The sequence below is a fragment of the Natrix helvetica genome (genome assembly GCF_964273705.1).
Source record: "Natrix helvetica genome assembly, chromosome: 5".
Taxonomy (NCBI): domain Eukaryota; kingdom Metazoa; phylum Chordata; class Lepidosauria; order Squamata; family Natricidae; genus Natrix; species Natrix helvetica.
Window position 1 is genome coordinate 109,431,019 of NC_138551.1, and position 21,100 is coordinate 109,452,118.

Here is a 21,100-nt window from a genome sequence, read left to right on the forward strand (position 1 = left end):
TCGCCCGTCTTCCTCCTTGGTGAAAGGGGCGCCGGGCGGTTGCTGATTGCAGATCTTGGTTTTGAAAGAAGGGGAGACGCTGCCTTGGCCGAGACCTCCTCGACCCGGATCTTTACCGTCTGAAAGCCACGGCTTCTCGGGACTCGTTTGGCAAAGACCGCCCAGGATCTTAGGGGCTTTTTCATATTTTTTATTATTATTATTTCTCGGGCGGGGCGGTGGTGGTGGTGTCCGGAATCCAGGAAACAGGGAGGGGGCGGGAAATCGCAGGGAAAAGGAGGAGAGTTCGGCGGGTGGAAGGTGGGGAGAGCTCGCGCGTTCCAGCTGATTCAGCAGCGGTCGTGTGAATGCGCGGAGATGTAGCTGACAGGGCGGGAGGGGTGTCGCGCTTTCCGGATCGAAGGAAGCCCAGCTTTTTCGGGTACCTGCCGGCTGCGGCTGCCTCCCCCCACCCCGCTGCCGTCGGATCTTCCCGCTCCCCTCCCCCCTCCCCGTTTATCGCTTCCCCTCCGCTCCGCATGCTGCGCCCTCCCCGCCCTCGATGCCGCTGCTTCCCCCCGGGGGAGGGCTAGAAAGGCGCCGAGGAGGATGAGCGAAGGGGTCGCCTCGCCGCCGGGTGCCGCAGCCGCTGCCGAGGAGGGGGCGGCGGCGGCGGGCGGGGGCCCTGCGGCGGGCGATGGAGGGCCCGAGGCGGCGGGCCGGGAGGTGCGCTGCGGCGATTGCCTGGTGTGGAACCGGCAGCAGACGTGGCTCTGTGTGGTACCCCTCTTCATCGGCTTCGTGGGCCTGGGGCTCAGCCTGATGCTGCTCAAGTGGATCGTGGTGGGGTCCGTGCAAGAGTACCTGCCCACCGAACTGATGGATTCCAAAGGGATCGAGCAGGACCCCTTCTTCCTCTCCAAGCAGCCCACCACGCCGCCCAAGAGCGAGGAGCTCACCGCCTCGCCCGGCACGGACGCCGCCGCCGCCGCCGCTTCTCGGACGCCCAACCAGATCAGTACCCGGCTCACTACCATGACCAAGGCGCCCACCCGCTTCCCGGCCACTCGGGGCCCCGTCCGTGCCGTCCCGCCGCGCTCCACCACGGCGCGCCACACGCTGGCGCCCCCGACCGTCCTGGCCAGCAGCACGGCTGCCGTCGCTGTCCCTTTCAGCACCACGCTGCTCGTGGCCCGCCCGCCGCCCGGCGCCCCTCGGAGCCCCCCTGTGCCGCTCTGGCCCACTGCGGCGTATACTACCTCGTCGTACAAGACTTATCTTCAGGATTCGGCTCCTTCCTGGACCTTATCCCCCTTCCAAGAGGCCAGCACCACCACCACCGCCACGCCGGAGACCCACTCCAGCCCCAAATACCGTAAGTGAGAGAGAACTTTTGCCTCACCTCCCTGTCCTTTTTCTCCTCCTTTTCTTCTTCTCGGGTGCCCTCTCTGTTGCTTTGGCTTGGACTGAAAGGGTCCTTCCCAGGTGGACCTGGTTGCCAGCCTTGCTTGGCAGGGGAGAGGGGGTTGAAGTTTTTGGGGGGGGGGGAGGTGGCGTTTCAAAGCAAGGAGGCCGAGGGGCTCTTTGGAAGTTCCTCTGGGGTTGGCCGTTTACGTGGCTGTGGTGAAGATGGAGAGGAAAACTTCATGGGGCTCATCCTTCACAGGGCGAGACCCAGGCAGGCACTGTGCCCTTTTTTCCTGCATTTGCTACAAGGGGATGACATCCCAAGATTGAAGGCAGAGAAGAGTTGCCAGTGAGGTGGGCTCTTATGATCTTAATGTTGAGCCTTGGACTGGTTTGTTAGAATGGGAGAATGTAATGGTTTTGGACAAGGAAGGCTGGCATTAGCACTTTGGTGACTCTGGAGAAGAACAGGAAGAAGTTAAGAGAAGACGTGAAGAAGTGCTTTTGAATCAGTTGTGCTCAAGAATCTTGGACAAAAGGCATGCATGTTCTTCTTACTTTTCCAAAAGGTTTCCTTCTTTCCTTCCTTCCTTCTTTCCTTCCTCCCTGCCTCCCTCCTCCTTCCTCCCTTTCTCCTTCCTCCCTTCCCCCCTTCCTTCTTCCCTCCCTCCTTCCTCCATTACTTCCTTCTGAAAGCCTTTCCTCTTCTCCCTTGTAAGCTCTACTGTTTTAGATTCATGAGTGCCAGTTCTGCACTTGCAAATGCAAAAATGCGCCATATACACCGTCTATATATATGGAAGAGTTCTAGGTGGTCTCATTGTTTCTTCTTGCTGGGATGTAAATGGAATCTTATTATACAGGGATGAAGGAGGAGAGGGGTTTCCCCCCCCCCCACAAAGGGTGAGGGATCTGACATATTTGCATTCCTCACCAGTGCTGCAAATTTCCATTTATACAGTTCACTCTTACTCCCTCTTTTATTTGAAAAGAAATTGGAAGGGAATCTTTAAGATCTTGTGAAGGTTATCCAGGACACAGATCAGCTCCTGGATGCCCCTGTTTCAATGAGAGTTTGGGGAAAGGAGGGGGGAGGGTGAAATTCCATATTTTCCCCCATATTTCTCACCATCTCACCATCCTTTCCTTAGTGAGATTGGAACACTCTCATCCAAGGCTGTTTCCTTCCCACACGGTCCCTTCCCTTTTGTGGGGTGAGAGCTGCTGGGTTCGCTTATTTCAGCCTTTTCATTCTCCCCTCCACAGCTTAAAGCTGGTTCTTCATAACCTGGGATGGAGAGCCCACCTCGAAAAATGCTGTGGGGTGAGGAAAGAGGCAAACACAGTAACTGGGTTGAGGAGAGGTTTCCTTCAGAGGATTCAGTTGGAGGAGGAGGAGGAGGAGGAGGAGGAGGAGGAGGAGGAGGAGGAGGAGGAGGAGGAGGAGGAGGAGGGCAGGCAGGGTGTTAGTGGCCACTGAGTGGGTATCCAGAGAATGAATCCATATTCTCTTCTGGCTACTTTTAGCTGACTGAGGAAGGGGAGGGGGAGCTGCTGGAGCTGCTGTTTCTTTAGAGGATGAAACACTGGCTGGTCCTCGTTCAATCTTTCCCTCCTCTGGCCCACCTTGCCTTCCCCCTTTCCCACATGCAAAGCCTTTCAGTGGAGAAACCTCCCCATGCTCTCATTTTTATGATGCTTTGAGCCACAGGACAGCAGGTGGGGCGATGTTCAAAGAATAGGCTGGGTGTGTGAATCGCTGCCTGTTCTGGTTCTCGTTAAAGGCAAATAAATATCTCCGACATCTCTGAGCCTGGCAGATCCCTGGTGGTTTCATAACCTCCACTGGGGAGTCCTTTGAGGTTAGAAACTGCTCAAAATATGAATGTCAACTGCCAGGAACCTATTATGCCCCTCTGGCCAGCTCCTCTGCAGGCCAATATCATCACCACACCTGGGTGATGAAGGACTCTTCAGCTCTGCAAGCAACTCTTTGTTCCGGCTTTACGAAGGCTCCTCTCTTGGTTATAGATTGGACCTTAAGGTTTCCTCCCCTTCTCTGCTTCCCCACCCCACGCCACCCCCACCCCCATGCCAGCTCTAGCAAGGAAGGAAATACAAAGAACTGCACATTCATCAGAAAGTGGCCTCATTTAAACACAGGGCAACTTCTGCATTATCACGAACAGGAGATTAAATAGAATATGAGATTAAATGAGAGAGGGGGGAGAGGGGGAGGGGGAGGAAGGGAGAAAGAAAGAAAGGAAGGACGGAAGAATGAAAGAAAGAAAGAAAGAAAGAAGAAGAAAGAAGAAAGAAAGAAAGAAAGAAAGAAAGAAAGAAAGAAAGAAAGAAAGAAAGAAAGAAAGAAAGAAAGTGGAAGGAAGGAAATATTTTGGGCACATGGATTTTCTTCCTTTTCTTTTTCAATGGTGGTTGTTGTTGTTGTTGTTGTTGTTGTTGTTGTTGTTGTTGTTGTTGTTATTATTATTATTATTATTATTATTATTATTATTATTATTATTATTATTATTATTATTATTATTATTATTCACACAGTCAGCCAAATGTTTAGGTTGTATTTGGCATTTGTATCCATGTCCCAAGTCCTTCCCAAGGTCTGGGATAGGCAGATGTGGGTATTTGATGTTGTCACAGTTATTGTTGCAGGATGTCAGCTGTTCCAGGTAAAGCTGCCTTTTGCAATTGACAGGTAGGAATTTTGTCAAATGCCGATGGTGTTCAAGGGATGCTCCAGATACTTTGGGGATGGAGTACCCAAGGTTCCTGTGACTAATGGTACTGCTGTCTCCGGGCACTGGAGTGTCCACTATCCAGACCTTTTCTGTCGTTCTTATCAAAAATAGTTAGACCTTGGGGTATTATGTGACAGGTGCCTCTCTCTTTGAATTCTAAGGTCCCAAAGTTCTTTTATTTTCTATACTTGTCTATTTTGCCCCCCCTCCCCCGTTCTTGCTTGTAGGCAAATGGCCCTTTTTGTAGAGAATCAAATGGTGCTTGATGCTACTTTGTCGTGTCATTGTTTGCAGTCAATCTGTACAATCTTCTGGTACCAGCCAATTTAGATTATTAAGGATATTTTTATTGTGATATCAGATAATAGTTTTCTCAGATTAACAGAGGCTAACTAGTGGTTCAGTGATTCCTTTGTAGGCATTCCTTGATTTTTTTTTTTCAAGAAGTTTTATTGGTTTTTTAAAAAACATTTATGCGGAAAAGGGTAAGTGGAATGGTTACAAATTTTGGCAGTTGCAAGTGTGGCAGACGCCCCCTCCCTCCAGACTCCTAGGTTACATCAAAATATCAAACCTTAATACATAATCATAAAAAATCAGCATATTAATTCTAGAAAAAATAATTTTCAATCAGTTTATATAGTTATAATATATAGTCTAGTTATAAATTCATTATTACTTTCGGTCTGTTTATAACATTGTGGTTTTCTTATTTATTTTTGTGATCTGAGCTTTCTTGGTGTTGCCCCTTCACCCCCCGCTGGCAGAGCTCCGGCCCCTCCCGTGTCCTGTATGACCGTTGTAGTGTCTTCTGTTTTTTCTAGGTTCGCTTTATTTTTTTCCATAAAGGCCTGTGCCTCTATGGGTGTGTTGATTCTGATTCTTGTCTCCTCCCAGAATATCAGCATACCTTCAGGCATCAACCATCTAAACCACACCCTCTTCTGGTATAATTTATTCGCCAATTGCGAATAGCTTTTCCTTTTTTCCCTAATTTTTTTGGGAATCTGCTTCAGAATGGTTATCTCCCTGTCGTGGTATGTCAGTGTTTGCCCCCTTTGTACACCCAGAATTTCATCTCTTGTGGTTTTCCTAAGGAATTTAATATGAACCTCCCTGGGTACATTATGTGTTCTGGCATATGCTGAATTCACTCTATAGGCTAGGTCTATCTCCCATTCCATCTGCTGTTTATCTTTGTGTATGTATTCAGCTAAAATATTAGTCATAATGTCCCTTATATTTTCCCCATCTGCTTCTATTACATTTTGAAATCTAAGATAAAAGGACATTCTCTCAAACTCTGTTTTCATTTGTTGGATGTCGAGTTCTTTGTTCCCCTTCTGTAAAGCCTCTACCCCCCCTTTCGCCTCCGCCACCCCACCCTCCACAAGGTCCAGTCTCTGTGAGTTCTTAAAAATTTGGGCTTGATTCTCTTTAATTTCATCTTTCATTTCCCTTAACTGTTTCTTAATTTCCTCCTGGCCCTGTAAAATTTGTTGAAGCATTTGTTGAAAGTCTATCTCTGTAGTCTTGGGTTGCATCAGTTCTGTTATCTTTGACTGTGTAGCTGGACTAGACGTTGCAGACGTTGGGGCAGAAGTAGCAAAGCCAGGCTTTCCAGGAGGTGGTCTTTTTGGAGACATGGTTTATGAAGCAAGGAGATCAGTCAGAGTAGAAACTGGGCAGCTGGAGAAGTAGAGCAGGCAGGCGAATTCAGAAGGCAGAGGATCCAAACAGGTGGGGGTTTCTTTAGTCACTCTAGCGATAGATGAAAGTTTTTTCTCCAAAGAGTTCAGAAAATAACAATCCACAAGAGATTCCTCTGGGTGACTCGGAGACAAAGACCGGAAGCCTGAATTTTAAAGGTGGAGTCAGGTTTCACAGTTCATGAAGACAACGGAAGTGTGCCATCTTGCCCTGCCAGCTTTGGGCTCAGAGGCATAATAAAATTTTAAAAGTTCAGAAAGTTCTCAGTTCACCCATAAGTTCTAGATCTAAGTCCAAGGAAAGTCACTTTTATAGGGGTGAGGCATCATTAGTTGGCTCTCCCCCTTCCTCCTTCCCCTGGGGGCGAGAGCAAAATCTTTTCAAGCCGCTTGTCCAAGGGGGGGGGGGAAATCCCCCTCCCTCTAGCCGCACCTCCAGCAAAGTCCGAAAGAAACTTTGTTTAAAAAAAGAGCTGAAAAGTCCATTAGTTCAAAAGAAAAGGAATGAAGAAAGGAAGCCTCTCACCACACCGCCGCTGCTTCATTCAGAAGTATATTCTCCGATCGGCATGGGGCGAGACGCACGCGCGCGCGTCCTCCAAAAGGCTCCCCGATGCCTAGAACGAAGCGGAGAAGCCCCCGCCAGCCGACGCCGACGCCAGGACCCTCCGCGAGCCGTTCCCTCGGCAAGACGCCCCTCCAGGGCGTCTTGTGCCCCCCCAGAAGCGGGGGGAGCCCACCGGGAGAGCTGGAGCAGGCAAAGACCTGCCTGTCGCCGTAGCCGCCGGAACCGGAAGTCTGTAGGCATTCCTTGATGATGCCTTAATGGAATGCATCTTTCATTTCACATTTTGACACATTTAAAGGACATTTGTATTCAAGGATAGACACAAGGAAAGAGAGAAGTGAGTTTTCTGAGAAAAAGATTCAGTTACTTATTAAAAGAAAGATGTGTTATCCTGCTTTGATTCACAGATTTTTAGAAAACTCAGGTGATGTAGTGATCAGGATATCTATCTAACTTATCAACACTCTAATGGATTTGTTTCTCAAGAGTCTCTAAGGCAAGTTATGGACCTTCAAAGTGCTGTTTAAGTGAGAAAAGCTGGTTTCTACCACATAACCTTGTGAAGTGTTTTGAAGAAGGAAGATGTCCTTTATTGAGTTTCCTTGTTGTTTTTACTTAGGACAGTAAATAATTCCATCTACTCAGAGTCCTTAGAGAAAGTTTAGGCATATCTTCTTTAGGTTCTTCCACAGCAGAACCTCTCGGTCTAGGTCAGATAATTTCATGGTACAAGGACACACTGTCCATTTGAAACTTTTGAAGGATACCATTGGCCTTTTGAGTAGTGCAGAAAGAAAAGTCACATGTGTAAGGGGGTCTAAATATAGGCAAAAACTGAATTTGATTTGCTGTACTTTAACTGCAGTCAAAATTGCATTCCATCCATAGGGTGAAGGTGGTTATTCTCTCTGTATTAACAACATTTTCCTTTTGTCATGCTTTGGAGAAATTTTGGTGATGGTTTAATGGTTCTATGCATGACATGGAGAAGAATAATCTGATCCACAAAGTGCAGGGTGAAAATAATCAAGCAATGAGCATTAAGGTTGCTTAGCTTTCAGATCACAAATAATCCATTATGTAAAACAAAAAAACTTTGGTAACAACAGTTTCATGGAACTAGATAGTGATTACTGGAATACTGGAATACTGGAATACTGGAACAGCTCCCAAAGGTTTTTGCCGTGCATAGCCTTTAGGGGGCTTCTGGACTGCTCCTGGGGGCTGGAGAGGGCAGAAATGAGTGAAAGCAGGCCATTTTTTCCTGTTTGTGCCCCCCCAGACCCCAGGAGCACTCTGCAAGCCTCCCAAAACATATGCATGTCCCCTTTTTTGCAAAAAACAAGCTCGTTTTGTGAAAAACAGGCTGATTTTTATCGTTTTTGCTTCCCCCCCCCCCCCAGTTCTCAGGAGCACTTTGCAGGCCTCTCAAACTCTCTACATGTCCCATTTTTCACAAAAAACAAGTCATGAAGAGAGTTTGGGAGGCTGCAGAGTTCAAAATCTTTTTTTAAAAAAATACCTCTTCAAAATCTTGTTGCGTCTTATACTCCAGTGTGCCTTATAATTCAAAAAATATGGTATATAACAGGTGCATGCATAGTAAGACTGAAGGGGATACAAGGCCAACTGTTCATCAAAGTTCATCTGTTGGCTTCATCAGATCAGCCTCATGGACAGGTGTGGCAAAAGGCAGCCAAGTTGGCCCAGTTCCTTTCCATTCAACTTAATCTTGCAGTCTCATGCAGAATACCACATAGCAAATCTAGCAGGCCTAATGACCTTGGAGGGAAATGAAAAGCGTGATGTTTGCTATAAAGTGCTTTCCAGGCACGACCAGCCTATTGACCAGTGACAATTTTGGTGTTTTACCTCCAGTTTACAGAGGAGAAATGGGACAGGGTGGAGAACAGTAGTAGAAATCCACGCCTATGTATCAGCAGAGAAACTCAAAGGATGGGATTTGAAACACGGATGTAAAAAGGGAGTATACGAGGTTAATACATTATTATGAAGCAAGCACAAACAAAATAGTTTATTTACTTAGGAAATTAACTGCTGGAGGTACATTTTCTTTCAATATGTTTGGTGCTCTGTTGATTTTGTTGGTATATGAAGCTGAAATATTATCTTTCTATTAGTTCTGTGCAAGAATTCATCAACAGGGTGAGAATGATTACACTTGCAAAATTTATGACTTACAGGATAAGCAGCCCTGCTGAATCATATAATGCAAAATGCCAAAATAGACTGAGAAATTAAAATTTATGTTTGTTTAGGAAATATAAAGAACATTTTGAGATTTGCTGTGATTTGTTGTCATTTTATGCAAAAATAGAAAGTTGACCTTTGCTAGTACACCCCAACAGCAAAATGATAACAATATACTCACAGTCTATTATATGGTTTTGACTGGATTTAGTTCTGATTATTGAAACTTTCCTAAGGATTAGGATATTAAAGATACTGTCATAAAATCAATGTTTTTCCAAATAATGCAACTACAACTGATGAGCTAAAATTCTTTCTATTCCTAAAGCATCCAGATCTTTGACATGGCACCAAACAATGACAATCATAATGCATATGTGTACAAGAACCCATATTACACAAAAGTGGATCTTAGTGGGGTTTTGAAATTGCTGGTTGGATAGTTCAAAGGAAGTTTACTTCTCAACCCTCATTCACGGAATAATAAAAATAATGATAAAAATGATTTAGTGATGTATAATGGCACACTTAGGGATACCATTGAAATGAAACTGAGCTAAGCATGCTCTCCAGCCTGGACTATCCAGGGATGAAAATCTGCTTTCTTTTTATCCAAGTTTATTTGCTTCCCTGCTGAATGACTTGAGAGCCACTAAGATTTGAACCATGGCCACCTTTGTTTCTCCATCCTGTGTGAATCCTCACAGCTTCCGTCTCAGAGTGACGCACCAAAGTATGAAGGAATTTCAAAAGAAATTGCAGAGCTTTGAACAGCATAGCAGAATAATTGAAATACAAATATTACATCTCAATGGTTTTGTTGTTGCTTTCTTGGAATGACAAGTCCAAAGCAAACTTTTTAAATATTTTGGTCTTTTGGGTAGATGCATTTTCTTTAGTACAAGAGGTATTTTAAAATAGTTATTTGTATTCCACCTTTGCTATTTTTATAAATAACCCAAGGCAGCAAATGTATCTAACACACCTTCCTCCTCCTCACCATATCCTAGTGAATGGCCCAAAGTCATCCAGCCAGCCTTGTGCCTAAAGGTGGGACTACAACTCATTGTCTCCTGATGATTGGCCCAAAGTCACCCAGTTGACTCTCATGGCTAAGATGGGACGAATGCAGGGTCTCCTGTTTTCTAACTCTGATGCCTTCATCATTAGACCAAACTGGCTTTCTGTAACACTGGACTGAAACAAGCAAACAACAAACTGAAATTCTTGATGATTTAGTCATACTCTCTTCACCGTTGCTGAAAAATGCCAACTAATTTGTTGGTGTGCTCCTTCAATAATATCTTGAAATATCTTCAATAATATCTTGGTCAAGATCTTCAATCTTGACCAAATAGAGACTGAAATCAATAGAAAGCAAATAATTATAAACAATATTAGAATTCTGCATATAAATTATTTTGGATGATATTTTATGACATCTTAAAAGGACATTTTCCTCTACTATTCACAATGCTAGGTTGAATAACAGCAATGTGTAGCTCTGCTTAGTAGGCCTTAAAATCGTAATAGAATCATAACTGTTAAGATTTTGCTGTGCTTTACTTGCTTCATAAATATGCTGAGTCATCTTGAAAAAGCAGCCCTATATTTACATTTCTTTGATAGTTGCATTAAGAATTTTAGTATCAGACAATCAAAAGCATTTTGGAACATATAGCTAGTGAAAACTTATTAATTTGCTAATTTGTCTAATATAGTGTAATATTTAATGGTTTCCCGATGGGGTGGTTCTATTTCAGTTTTGAATAAAATCAGATTTGAACTATTCTATATGGATAATTTTATTTATAATAACTTCAAATGGTTGGCTAATAATTAGTACTAAGTTGATAGACCACATTAAGTAGTGAGATAGACCTAGAATAGGCCAGCAACTGAACATTTTTACCCAGTTTAAGGATTAGATTTAGATTTTTTCTTAGGCAGTTTCCAAGTCCTGGAGAAGTGTCTTGCACAAAAATAAAAAATCTGATATTAATACTTCTTTACATTCTTTGCAAAACTCACCTGATGTTCTAACAAAGCTTGAGGTTTCCCACTTTTAATGGTTTCAAAGGTTTCCAAAATGGCAGAAAATTTCCACTTCCTCTGGAGATGGTTGTGGGAACATTAATCTATTAAAGATATATTATTTTTGCTGCTGGTGGAGTATGTATACATTTTAAGCCTTTGTCCAAGAATGTTGTAGCCTACTTGTAGAATTAAGCAGTGTGGGCTGGTATGAACAGGGGATCTGGATACAATTTCTGTGTCTTCCATGATCCACCTATCGAGTCCTTCCTAAGAACCTGGGATAGACAGATGTTGCTTGAGGCTTTTATCATCATGTGATGGAAGCTCTTCCACATAAAACTGCCTCTTGCAATTGACTGATGGAGATTTTGTCAATGACAATGGTGTTCAAGTGGTGTTCCAGATGTTTTGGGATTGTACCCAAGATGCCTATTACTATTGATTCCATCTTTGCTTTCTGTTGCGACAGTTGTTCAACTCCAATCTGCAGTTCTTTATATTTGGTTATTTTCTCCAGTTCTTTCTCTTCTGTTCTCCAGGTGCTGACCATGTCCAATATCCAGATGTTTTGTTCTTTTTATCAACCCGTGTTTAATCTGGGGTGTTATTATTGCTATATGGGTAGCCAAGACATTGTCTTTCTCAGTCATAAAAAACTTGCAAAGGTGGTACAATATCTGTAAAGGTAAAGGCTCCCCTTGCACATATATGCTAGTTGTTCTCGACTCTAGGGGGTGGTACTCATCTCCCTTTCAAAGCCAATGAGCCAACACTGTCTGAAGATGTTTCTGTGGTCATATGGCTGACATGACTAAATGCTGAAGGCACACAGAACACTGTTGCCTTCCCACCAAAGGTGGTCCCTATGTTTCTATTTGAATTTTTACGTGCTTTCAAACTGCTAGATTGGCAGAAGCTGGGACAAGTAATGGGAGCTCACTCCATTACGTGGCAATAGGGATTCAAACTGCCAAACTGCCGACCTTATTGATCAACAAGCTCAGTGTCTTAGCCACTAAGCCACCTACAACATCTGTACTGGCTCCCAAAAATGTCCATATAAGTTTTCTTTATAGACAGAAAGTTTCTGTAGCCTTCTAGAGTCCTTTTTTGACTTCTCAGTCCACTCTGAGATTTCTTGTCCTTTTCCACCCAAGCACTAACTCAGATCTAATCCTGATTGGTCATTTGAGGTCAGCCAAAATCCATCAAACCATATGTGTAGTGTTGGCCAGGAAAATGACAAGGAAGTGTACATGAGTTGAGGTACAGTTCAAAGGAGTTGAGGTACAGTTCAAAGGAAACATTATCATTTTATATGAAGATGCATCAGTGGTTTAAGGCATGAATAATTGTGAATAATTCAAAAGAGACTAATGAGAACTGGGTATCATCAGGACACTGTGAGAGAAGAAGAGGAGGGTATGGAATATCCTGGAAAGGGGTTTGGCTGATTATTGAACGCAACCCTTGAACAAGATGTGCCACATCATAATTATTTGATGGTTGCCCATTTCACATGTGACACTGGGTGCCTAAACACTACCAATTATGTGCTATTCTTTCCAGTGGGAGTTTCCCTGCTTTGACCATCATAAGTTCATTTAAGGGCTAAGTGATTCCTTCTGAAGGGGAAATCACCCTTTACAAAATGACAGAATAACAGAGTTGGAAGGGACCTTGGAAGTCTTCCAGTCCAACCCCCTTTGAAATGACTAACCAAATCAGTTCAGTAGCTTGGATTTAGTCAAGTATTTATGGGTTGATTTGAATATTGAATCGGCAGTTCCTTCATGTTTTTCAGATCCAAATCACACAGCAAATTCAAAAGCAATTTTGGCTGCCCATAAAACACATCAGGTCCTGGACTAGTTATTGGGCCAATTGGAGAGATGGATGTTATTAGATTTCTGCTAAGCCCTTTCTAATAGGAATACTTAAGAAACAAAATCATTTGGATGTCTAAAAAGTATCTATTGCTTATAGGCCATCATCTCAGAATCTTGGGGCACAGAAGAATTCTCCAGTGAAGCTTATATCTGATATAATTAAGGTCAAGTGAATCTGAGTCACTTCTCTGAATTACTGGCCCTGTTTCTTCCTATAACTATCATACTTCCTCCTACATTATTGCTGGGTCTGTTAGATATTTCATCACAATTTCTTACATTACATCAAAAAAGTTTTTTTGACTCCTATTGTTGGAAGATATATCCAGTGCCGGACATCAATTTTTTCAAAACTCCTATAAGCGTTGTTATTTCTTTGTATTCTAACAACGTACAAGTGAACATAACACATTTGTCCTTTTGACATCTCAGTAGTGTGAATGTGTGTTTTTATATACGCACAACAGTTTGGGAGTCCCCTTCCTTTGCTACAACTCCAGAAATCTGGCCATTAGTAGCTGAGATTTGATTGCTGGCTATTACCAGTTAGAGGGGCTGTAACACTGCAGAATTGCAAACCATCAAATTAGCTAGATTGGATCCTCCTTAGGGCTCATAAAGGAAAGTGCCTGAACAAAGGCAGACCAGTTTCCTTGCAGTCTGCTGTGGTCTCTTTATGGGCACAGCAAAGGTTATTTCTCATTATTTCATTTGGAGGTGATTTAAACACATGCAGGGTGGCTGTTTTCTATGATACAATCAGGGGTCTTAATGAAATCAATTTGGAATGATTTATCTTGGCTTGGATTGAAACGTCTCCAAATGACCTTGCATTCGGCAGCTTCAGTATTTTCCTTCTCTTCGCACAGAGTCAAACCACACGAGGTGTATTATTCCTTTCCTTAAAATGCGAGTACTTCATATGCTATTCCAACACCTTTGATCTAGAATCTCTTTGCTGCAACTGGGCCAGCCCTGTTTGCAGTGAAAGAACGGCTGATGAAAATGAGCCAATTTTATTTCTGGATCCCCTGTTTGGTGGCTGCAGGCACCATTGCATTTGCATTTTAGCCGTGTAAGACACGGCAAGTACAAGAAGACATCTGTGTGTTGGGTCAAATCTTTGCCATGTTTCATTGTATTTACAGGATGCAATTATGTTCCGTCTTCACAAACACGTGGCTTGGTGTCAGCTGGGTTAATGTGAAGACTGTATGAATATTCAGTTTCAAGATTTCCTTCAGGGTGCTTTAAGGACCGAATCATCCCTCCAGGCTGGATGCTTGGAACAAACCACTGCATCAATTGGACAGCGTCAGATTGGCTACCTTCAGTCTGAATGAATTATTCAATCCCGTTCTCGGGTGGTATATCTGGTTACTAAAATAATGTGAGCATCTTTTTTTGTTTTTCAGTCACATGCTAACGTCTAAGTGTCGATGCACTTAGATGTTATTTATATTTTGCTTCTAACTTGAATGTAAGTTAAAGTAAGAAGGTGGATGTATTTTGAAAACTACTGCAGAGATTCCTTCTTCATAGAATTGGTTGGTGTACAGTATATACGGGTGTGGGAATTGCCATTGTACAACAGGAAATTATTCCAACCGTTGGTCATAGAATCCTTCCAGTAATAGCAACGGCTAATGGATTCCCTAAATGCAACATAATGCGTGTGTGTATAGAGGGTCATTTACGTTTGATATGTTCCCTCTCCTATTCCTTTTTTCAAGCTGGGAATGAAGAATTAATGCCCTTTCCAGATCGGTGAGTGGTTTTGTTAGAAAGAAATGAGATTTTTGTTGGAATCTTGCTGAGAGAAAACTGCACTAAATTGGTATGGTCATTTTTTCCTTCCTTTCATAACATTGCAAGTGAAGGCCCTGGCTTCAATCAGTGGGGCAAGGAAGTGGATTAACCATATAAAATTTCCGTGCAGATAGGAGAGGTCAAAGGTGGTTGATTACTGCATTTAGAAGGCATTTTCCTGGCGGCGTAATAGGAATATTTGTGCCCCCCCCAGCTTTTCTTCTGTGTCCCATGATTAACAAAGGCTTCTTGCAGCCAGGAGGGTTTCTGCCCACATTTTCTTTATTGGCATAGTTGCATTGACACCATCTATTCCTTAGCAACATTTTTGGCATGATTTATTGATGTGAGCTCTGCCTGCTTCCCATTATCTATGAGCAAACTGCTGCTTCTGCTTTGTGATAAGACAACCACAGGGAGCCACACAGGACAAGCAGTCCTCAACTTGCGACCACAGTAGAGGCAACATTTCTATGGCCAAGCAAGACAGTTGTGAAGTATGTTTTGTCTCATTTTACCACCTTCCTGGCCACTGTTGTTAAGCAAATCACCACAGTCATTAAGTTATCAACATGGTTATTAAGCAAATCTGGCTTCCCCATTGACTTTGCTTCTCAGAAGTTCACACAAGGGGAGCACATGACCCCCGGGGTCACGGCAACTATTGTAAATACACCCCAGTCTTCAAGCACTTGAATTGGGACCACTATGACCCCAGGGGTGCTATGACAGTCCCAAGTGTGAAAAATGGCCATTTTTTTCACTGTCACAGCAACTTTGAACGAAGACTAAAGGAACGGTTGCAACCATCAAAACTTGGTCAGTGGTCTTCCAACCTGATGAAGCCCTCAGCTTCTTTGCCATGGGGGTGGGGGCTTTCTTTAATGCAAGGGCTGCTCCTTTCCTCCCCAGATCATTTCTCCCTCTGTGCCTAGGGAGGCAATCAATTGATCTCACCACATGAACCACATTTATGATGCCATTTCTTCCCTCCATTGCTGCTTTCTTTGTCCTGGAAGAAGGGGCAGCACACATTTTTCCTCCAGTGGGGGGGAGAGACCTGGGGGTGGTGGTTGGGCATTCAAGCCAATCATGTTCATACTAGCAAGGGGGCTTCCCCTGATGGGGGATTGATCATATCCTGCCCCATACATCCCTTCGGCCGATTCGCTCTCACAGAGAGGGACTCCTTCGGGTGCCGTCCACTAGGCAATGCCAGCGGGCGACGCCCAGGAGTAGGGCCTTCTCTGTGATGGGCCCGACCCTCTGGAATGACCTCCCCCTGGATATCAGAACTACCACCGACCTCCGCTCCTTCCGTAAGAAGCTTAAAACCCACCTGTTCAATTTAGCCGCCCTGGCCTAATACCAATTTTAGTCCCTCAAGTCTGTATTTTTAAATTTTTAGGGGTATGTTTTTTAGTTGATTTTAACTTTTATTATTCTGTACAGTTGAATTTAGGTTTAATTCGCTTTTAAGGGAATATATTTAAAGGTATTTATCTTTTGTATCTATTTTTAATGAGATGCCTGTACACCGCCCCGAGTCCCTTCGGGGAGAGGGGGCGGTCTATAAATTTTGAAAAATAAATAAATAAATAAATTTTCTGTAAGGAGAGAAATCTGGACTTTTTCCAGAACAGAAAGGGTGTTTCGTGGTGAGAATCCTGGCAAGCAAACTAAAATTCATAGGGTTATAAGTGCATGTAACATAGATGTGTGTGTGGGGGTAAGTTTATCACTCCTGCTGTCAAGCAAAACCAAGCATTTAATAGTGATTGCCATACCATGTGCATGAATCACACAAGTGGCAAGAAAATAAGGGCAGTCAGGCATAACACAGGTTATGTAGACACAAGGTCAATCAAAATGGACTCAAATGTCTATACACCAATGCACAGAGTATGAGGAATAAACAGGGCGAATTAGAAATTCAAGTAAAAGAAGGCAGATACGATATTATTGCCATTACAGAAACTTGGTGGGATGAAACCGACAAATGGAACATACAGCTAGAAGGATTTAAATTATTTAAAAGAAATAGACCAAATAAAAAAGGAGGTGGAGTTGCACTATATATAAGAAATAACTACGTCTCTACAGAAATAGAGCACAACAATGATGAGAACTATCTTGAATGCATTTGGGTCAATATTAAAGGTTGTGGGGGAAATGACATTGCCATAGGTCTATACTACAGGCCACCCAACCAAGCAGAGGAAGTAGATGAACTTTTTGCTAGTCAGCTAACTAAGGTATGTAGGAAGCACACCACAATAGTAATGGGAGATTTTAATTACCCTGACATCAACTGGGAAACAAACTCTGCACCAAGTGGAAGATCCAATAGGTTCCTAACAAACCTAGCAGACAACTTTGTTTTCCAAAAAGTAGAGAAGGGAACAAGGGGATCAGCCATATTGGACTTAATTCTCACTAATAGAGAGGAAATGATAGAAGGTGTTGAAGCCATAGGAACCCTGGGGGCAAGTGACCATGCAATATTGGAATTCAACATTATGCAAACACAAGTAGTAGAACAAAGTCAAACTAGAGTCTTGAACTTTAAGAAAGCTAATTTCAATAAACTTAGAGAGAGCTTGGGAAAAATTCCATGGATGAGAATCCTCAAGGGGAAAACAACTCAAGAAGCTTGGGAAATTTTGAAAAATGAGATTACAAAAGCCCAGTCTAGCACAATACCAAAGAAGAAGAAAAATAACAGCTCCTAAAAGAAACCAGCATAGCTGCATAAAGAACTATCTGACAAACTGAAAGACAAAAAAGGTAAGTATAAAAAGTGGAAGGAGGGGGACATAACTAAGGCAGAATATCAGCAAATAGCCCAAGCCTGTAAAGATGAAGTGAGGAAAGCTAAGGCTCACAATGAAGAAAGGCTTGCCACAAAAGTAAAAATTAACAAAAAAAGCTTCTTCCAACATGTTAAAAACAAGAAAAAGGTTAAGGAAACAATTGGTCCATTGCTAGGAGAAAGTGGCTAGAAGGTGACAAGCAACAGTGAGAAAGCAGAACTATTTAACTCATGTTTTGCATCTGTCTTTACACAAATGGATAAAACAGTCCAACCTATCAAAAGCAGCACCACAAAAATCAGATTAGGAACACAAATTGAAATAGGGAAGAAAATGGTAAGTGAGCACCTGTCTACCTTAGACAAGTTCAAATCACCAGGACCGGATTGATTACACCCCAGGGTTCTGAAGGAACTAGCAGACAAGATCTCAGAACCACTGAATTATATCTTTCAGAGATCCTGGAACACCGGGGAACTACCAGAGGACTGGAAAAGAGCTGATGTGGTTCCCATCTTCAAAAAAGGGAAAAAAATAGATCCAGGAAACTACAGACCTATCAGACCTATCAATACCAGGAAAGATTCTGGAAAAAATAATCAAGCAACGAATTTGCGAACACCTAGAAGCAAATAAAGTAATAGCCAAAAGCCAACATGGATTTGTCAAAAACAGATCATGCTAGACTAATCTTATTGCATTCTTTGATAATGTGACAAAATTAGTGGACCAGAGGAATGCCGTCGATAAAGTTTACTTGGACTTCAGTAAGGCTTTTGATAAGGTAGACTATAACCAACTACTAGATAAAGTAGAAGAATGTGGGTTAGACAGCATCACCACCAGATGGATTCGTAACTGGCTGACCAACCACACTCAACGTGTAGTTCTCAATGGAACTGCATCTACATGGAGGGAAGTATGCAGTGGAGTACCCCAAGGCTCTGTTTTAGGCCCAGTACTCTTCAACATCCTCATCAATGATTTGGATCAGGGAATAAATGGGGAACTCATCAAATTTGCAGATGACACCAAGCTGGCAGGAATAGCCAACACTCCAGAAGATAGGCTTAAGATACAGAAGGATCTTGACAAACTTGAACATTGGGCACTATCTAATAAAATGAAATTCAATGGTGAAAAGAGTAAGGTTCTACACTTAGTCAACAAAAATGGAATGCACAGGTACAGTATAGGTGATATCTTGCTCAGTAGTAGTAACTGTGAAAGGGATCTTGGAGTCCTAGTGGACAACCATTTAAATATGAGCCAGCAGTGTGCAGCAGCTGCCAAAAAAGCCAACACAGTCCTAGGCTGCATCAACAGAGGGATAGAATCAAGATCACGTGAAGTGTTAATACCACTTTATAATGCCTTGATAAAGCCACATTTGGAATACTGCATTCAGTTTTGGTCACCATGATGTAAAAAAGATGTGGAGACTCTAGAGAAGAGTGCAGAGAAGAGCAATAAAGATGATTAGGGGACTGGAGACTAAAACATATGAAGAACGGTTGCAGGAACTGGGTATGTTTAGCTTAAGAGAAAGAAGGACTAAGGGAGACATGATAGCATTGTTCCAATATCTCAGGGGTTGCCACAAAGAAGAGGGAGTCAAACTATTCTCCAAGGCACCTGAGGGTAGAACAAGAAGCAATGGGTGGAAACTAATCAAGGAGAGAAGCAACTTAGAACTGAGGAGAAACTTCCTGACAGTTAGAACAATTAATCAGTGGAACAGCTTGCCTCCAGAAGTTGTGAATGCCCCAACACTGGAAGTCTTTAAGAAGATGTTGGATAGCTATTTGTCTGAAACGGTATAGGGTTTCCTGCCTAGGCAGGGGGTTGGACTAGAAGACCTCCAAGGTCCCTTCCAACTCTACTATTGTATTGTATTGTATTGTAAGACAAGGAGAAAAGTCAGAAATGCTACTGGGTATTTATGCTGGACTTGATTCAGAGATGGTATTCAGCAAGTTCTGACCAGTTACCACCTCTGACTGGCCCTGCCCCCATCTATTCCCAGCCTCCTGAGTCCCAGCTGATTGGGAGGGAATGGGGATTTTGCAGCAAACTTCCCCTGCCACGCCTAACAAACCACGCCTAACAAGCCATGCCCACAAAGCCATGCCCACAGAACTGGTAGTAAAAAAAATTGAATCCCACCACTAAATTGGTTGTAATAGAAAACACGAATTTGCATCAGGATATCAATTATATTGTTTCCTTGCAACTCCTGCCTGCAAATATTGGATTTTTCTTTTGTTTACTACAACTCTGTACAATTTTGGTCACAATACTACAAAAAAGATGTTGAGACTTTGGAGACTAAAACATAACAAAAATGGCTACAGGATTTGGGTTTGGCTAGATTAGAGAAAAGAAAAATTGGGGGTGACATGATAGCAATATTCAAGTCTTCCAGTATTTGAGGGGCTGCCCCAAAGAAGAGGGAGTCAAATTATTCTTCAAAGCAGCAGAAAGCAGGATAAGAAACAATGGATGGAAACTAATCAAGGAGAGAAGCAACCTGAAATTAAGGAGAAATTTCCTAACAGTAAGGACAATTAACCAGTAGAACAGATGTTGCTTCCAGAAGTTGTGGGAGCTCCATCACTGGAGGTTTTTAAGAAGCGATTGGACAGTCACTTGTCTGGAATGGTATAGACTCTCTTGCTTGAGCAGCGGGTGGACTAGAAGACCTCCAAGGTCCCTTCCAACTTCTATCCTCTCCTCTCCTCTCCTCTCCTCTCCTCTCCTCTCCTCTCCTATCCTATCCTATCCTATCCTATTCTCTGTTCTATTCTCTATTCCATTCCATTCCATTCCATTCCTATTCCTATTCCATTCTTCCCTTCTGCCTATTTATTGCATATTTTACACCTTTTGTTTCTGAATGCATTGGATATCAATAGTTGTGTTGGTCTGTGAATAAACTGGCCTTCTCAGAAGTTGTTTTTCCTAGTAAGACCACCTGTCTTCACCTCGGCAATCTTTTAAGCAGAATTTGGTACCAAATTTAGAACCTCTCTTCCTTTCTTTAAGAATGGTGTTTGGCTTTTTGAAATGAATTGGGTTTTCTAGGGTTTTGCAAGCAAATCTCTTTTAGATCATCTTTGAAACATTAACCCAATGGGAATGGTGCAGAGGCAATTCTTCGGTAATGTTCCAATGTGATGGGGAAAATATTGCTTGGAGGCACATAGGTTTTTAGAGTTGCCAAGTTTAATAAAATGTGCCCTTGATCTCTCTCATCATCTCCTAGTGAGGGAAGTATTTGCCAAAATGGGATAGCCTCTAAAGTAGACAATATTTCAATATGCTGGTTGGATGAGCATTTATATCCACTCTCTGGACTCAAGAAAGAGGTGGCCAACCTATTCTCCAAAGCACCTGAAGGCAGAACAAGAAACAATGGATGGAAACTAATCCAGAAGAGAAGCAAACTGGTACTATGGAGGCATTTCCTAACAGTGAGGACAATTAATAAGTGAAAGGCCTTCAGAGGTTCTGGGTGCTCCATTACTGGAGGTTTTCAAGAAGAGACTGGACAGCCATTTGTCTGAAATGTTCTAGGGCCATGATGGCGAACCTATGGCATGCGTGCCAGAGGTGGCATGCAGAGGCCTCTCTGTGGGCATGCACACTGTTGCCAGCTGCTCTTCTGGTTTCTGGTGCGCCCTTCACCGGATGCCAGAGTGCTGGAAACCCGAAGACCAACTGGGCAGTGGGCATACGTATGTCTGCCAGCTGGTCTCTGGGTTTCTGGCACTCCAGAGCATGCGAAGACCAGTTGGCCGACATGCATGTGCGCACTAAAAATTGAAACACCAGTTGGGCGGTGCACGCATGTGCATCGGCCAGCTGGTCTTTGAGTTTCCAGTGCTCCAGTGCACGCACATGCATGTGAATTCCACTTTTG

The 21,100-nt window shown here is 43.2% G+C and overlaps 1 protein-coding gene across 1 annotated transcript in view; it reads left to right on the forward strand.

Moving 5' to 3' along the window:
* Positions 1-274: 274 nt before the first annotated feature.
* The window catches only part of NRG3 (neuregulin 3), a gene marked incomplete at its 3' end in the record, with an annotated part of 645,607 nt that continues 624,781 nt past the window's right edge, over positions 275-21,100 (forward strand). Inside the window, exon 1 of the mRNA XM_081954558.1 lies at positions 275-1,354. Coding sequence (XP_081810684.1) covers positions 589-1,354 — 766 coding nt within the window. The 5' untranslated portion in view covers positions 275-588. The remainder of the gene's footprint in view (positions 1,355-21,100) is intronic.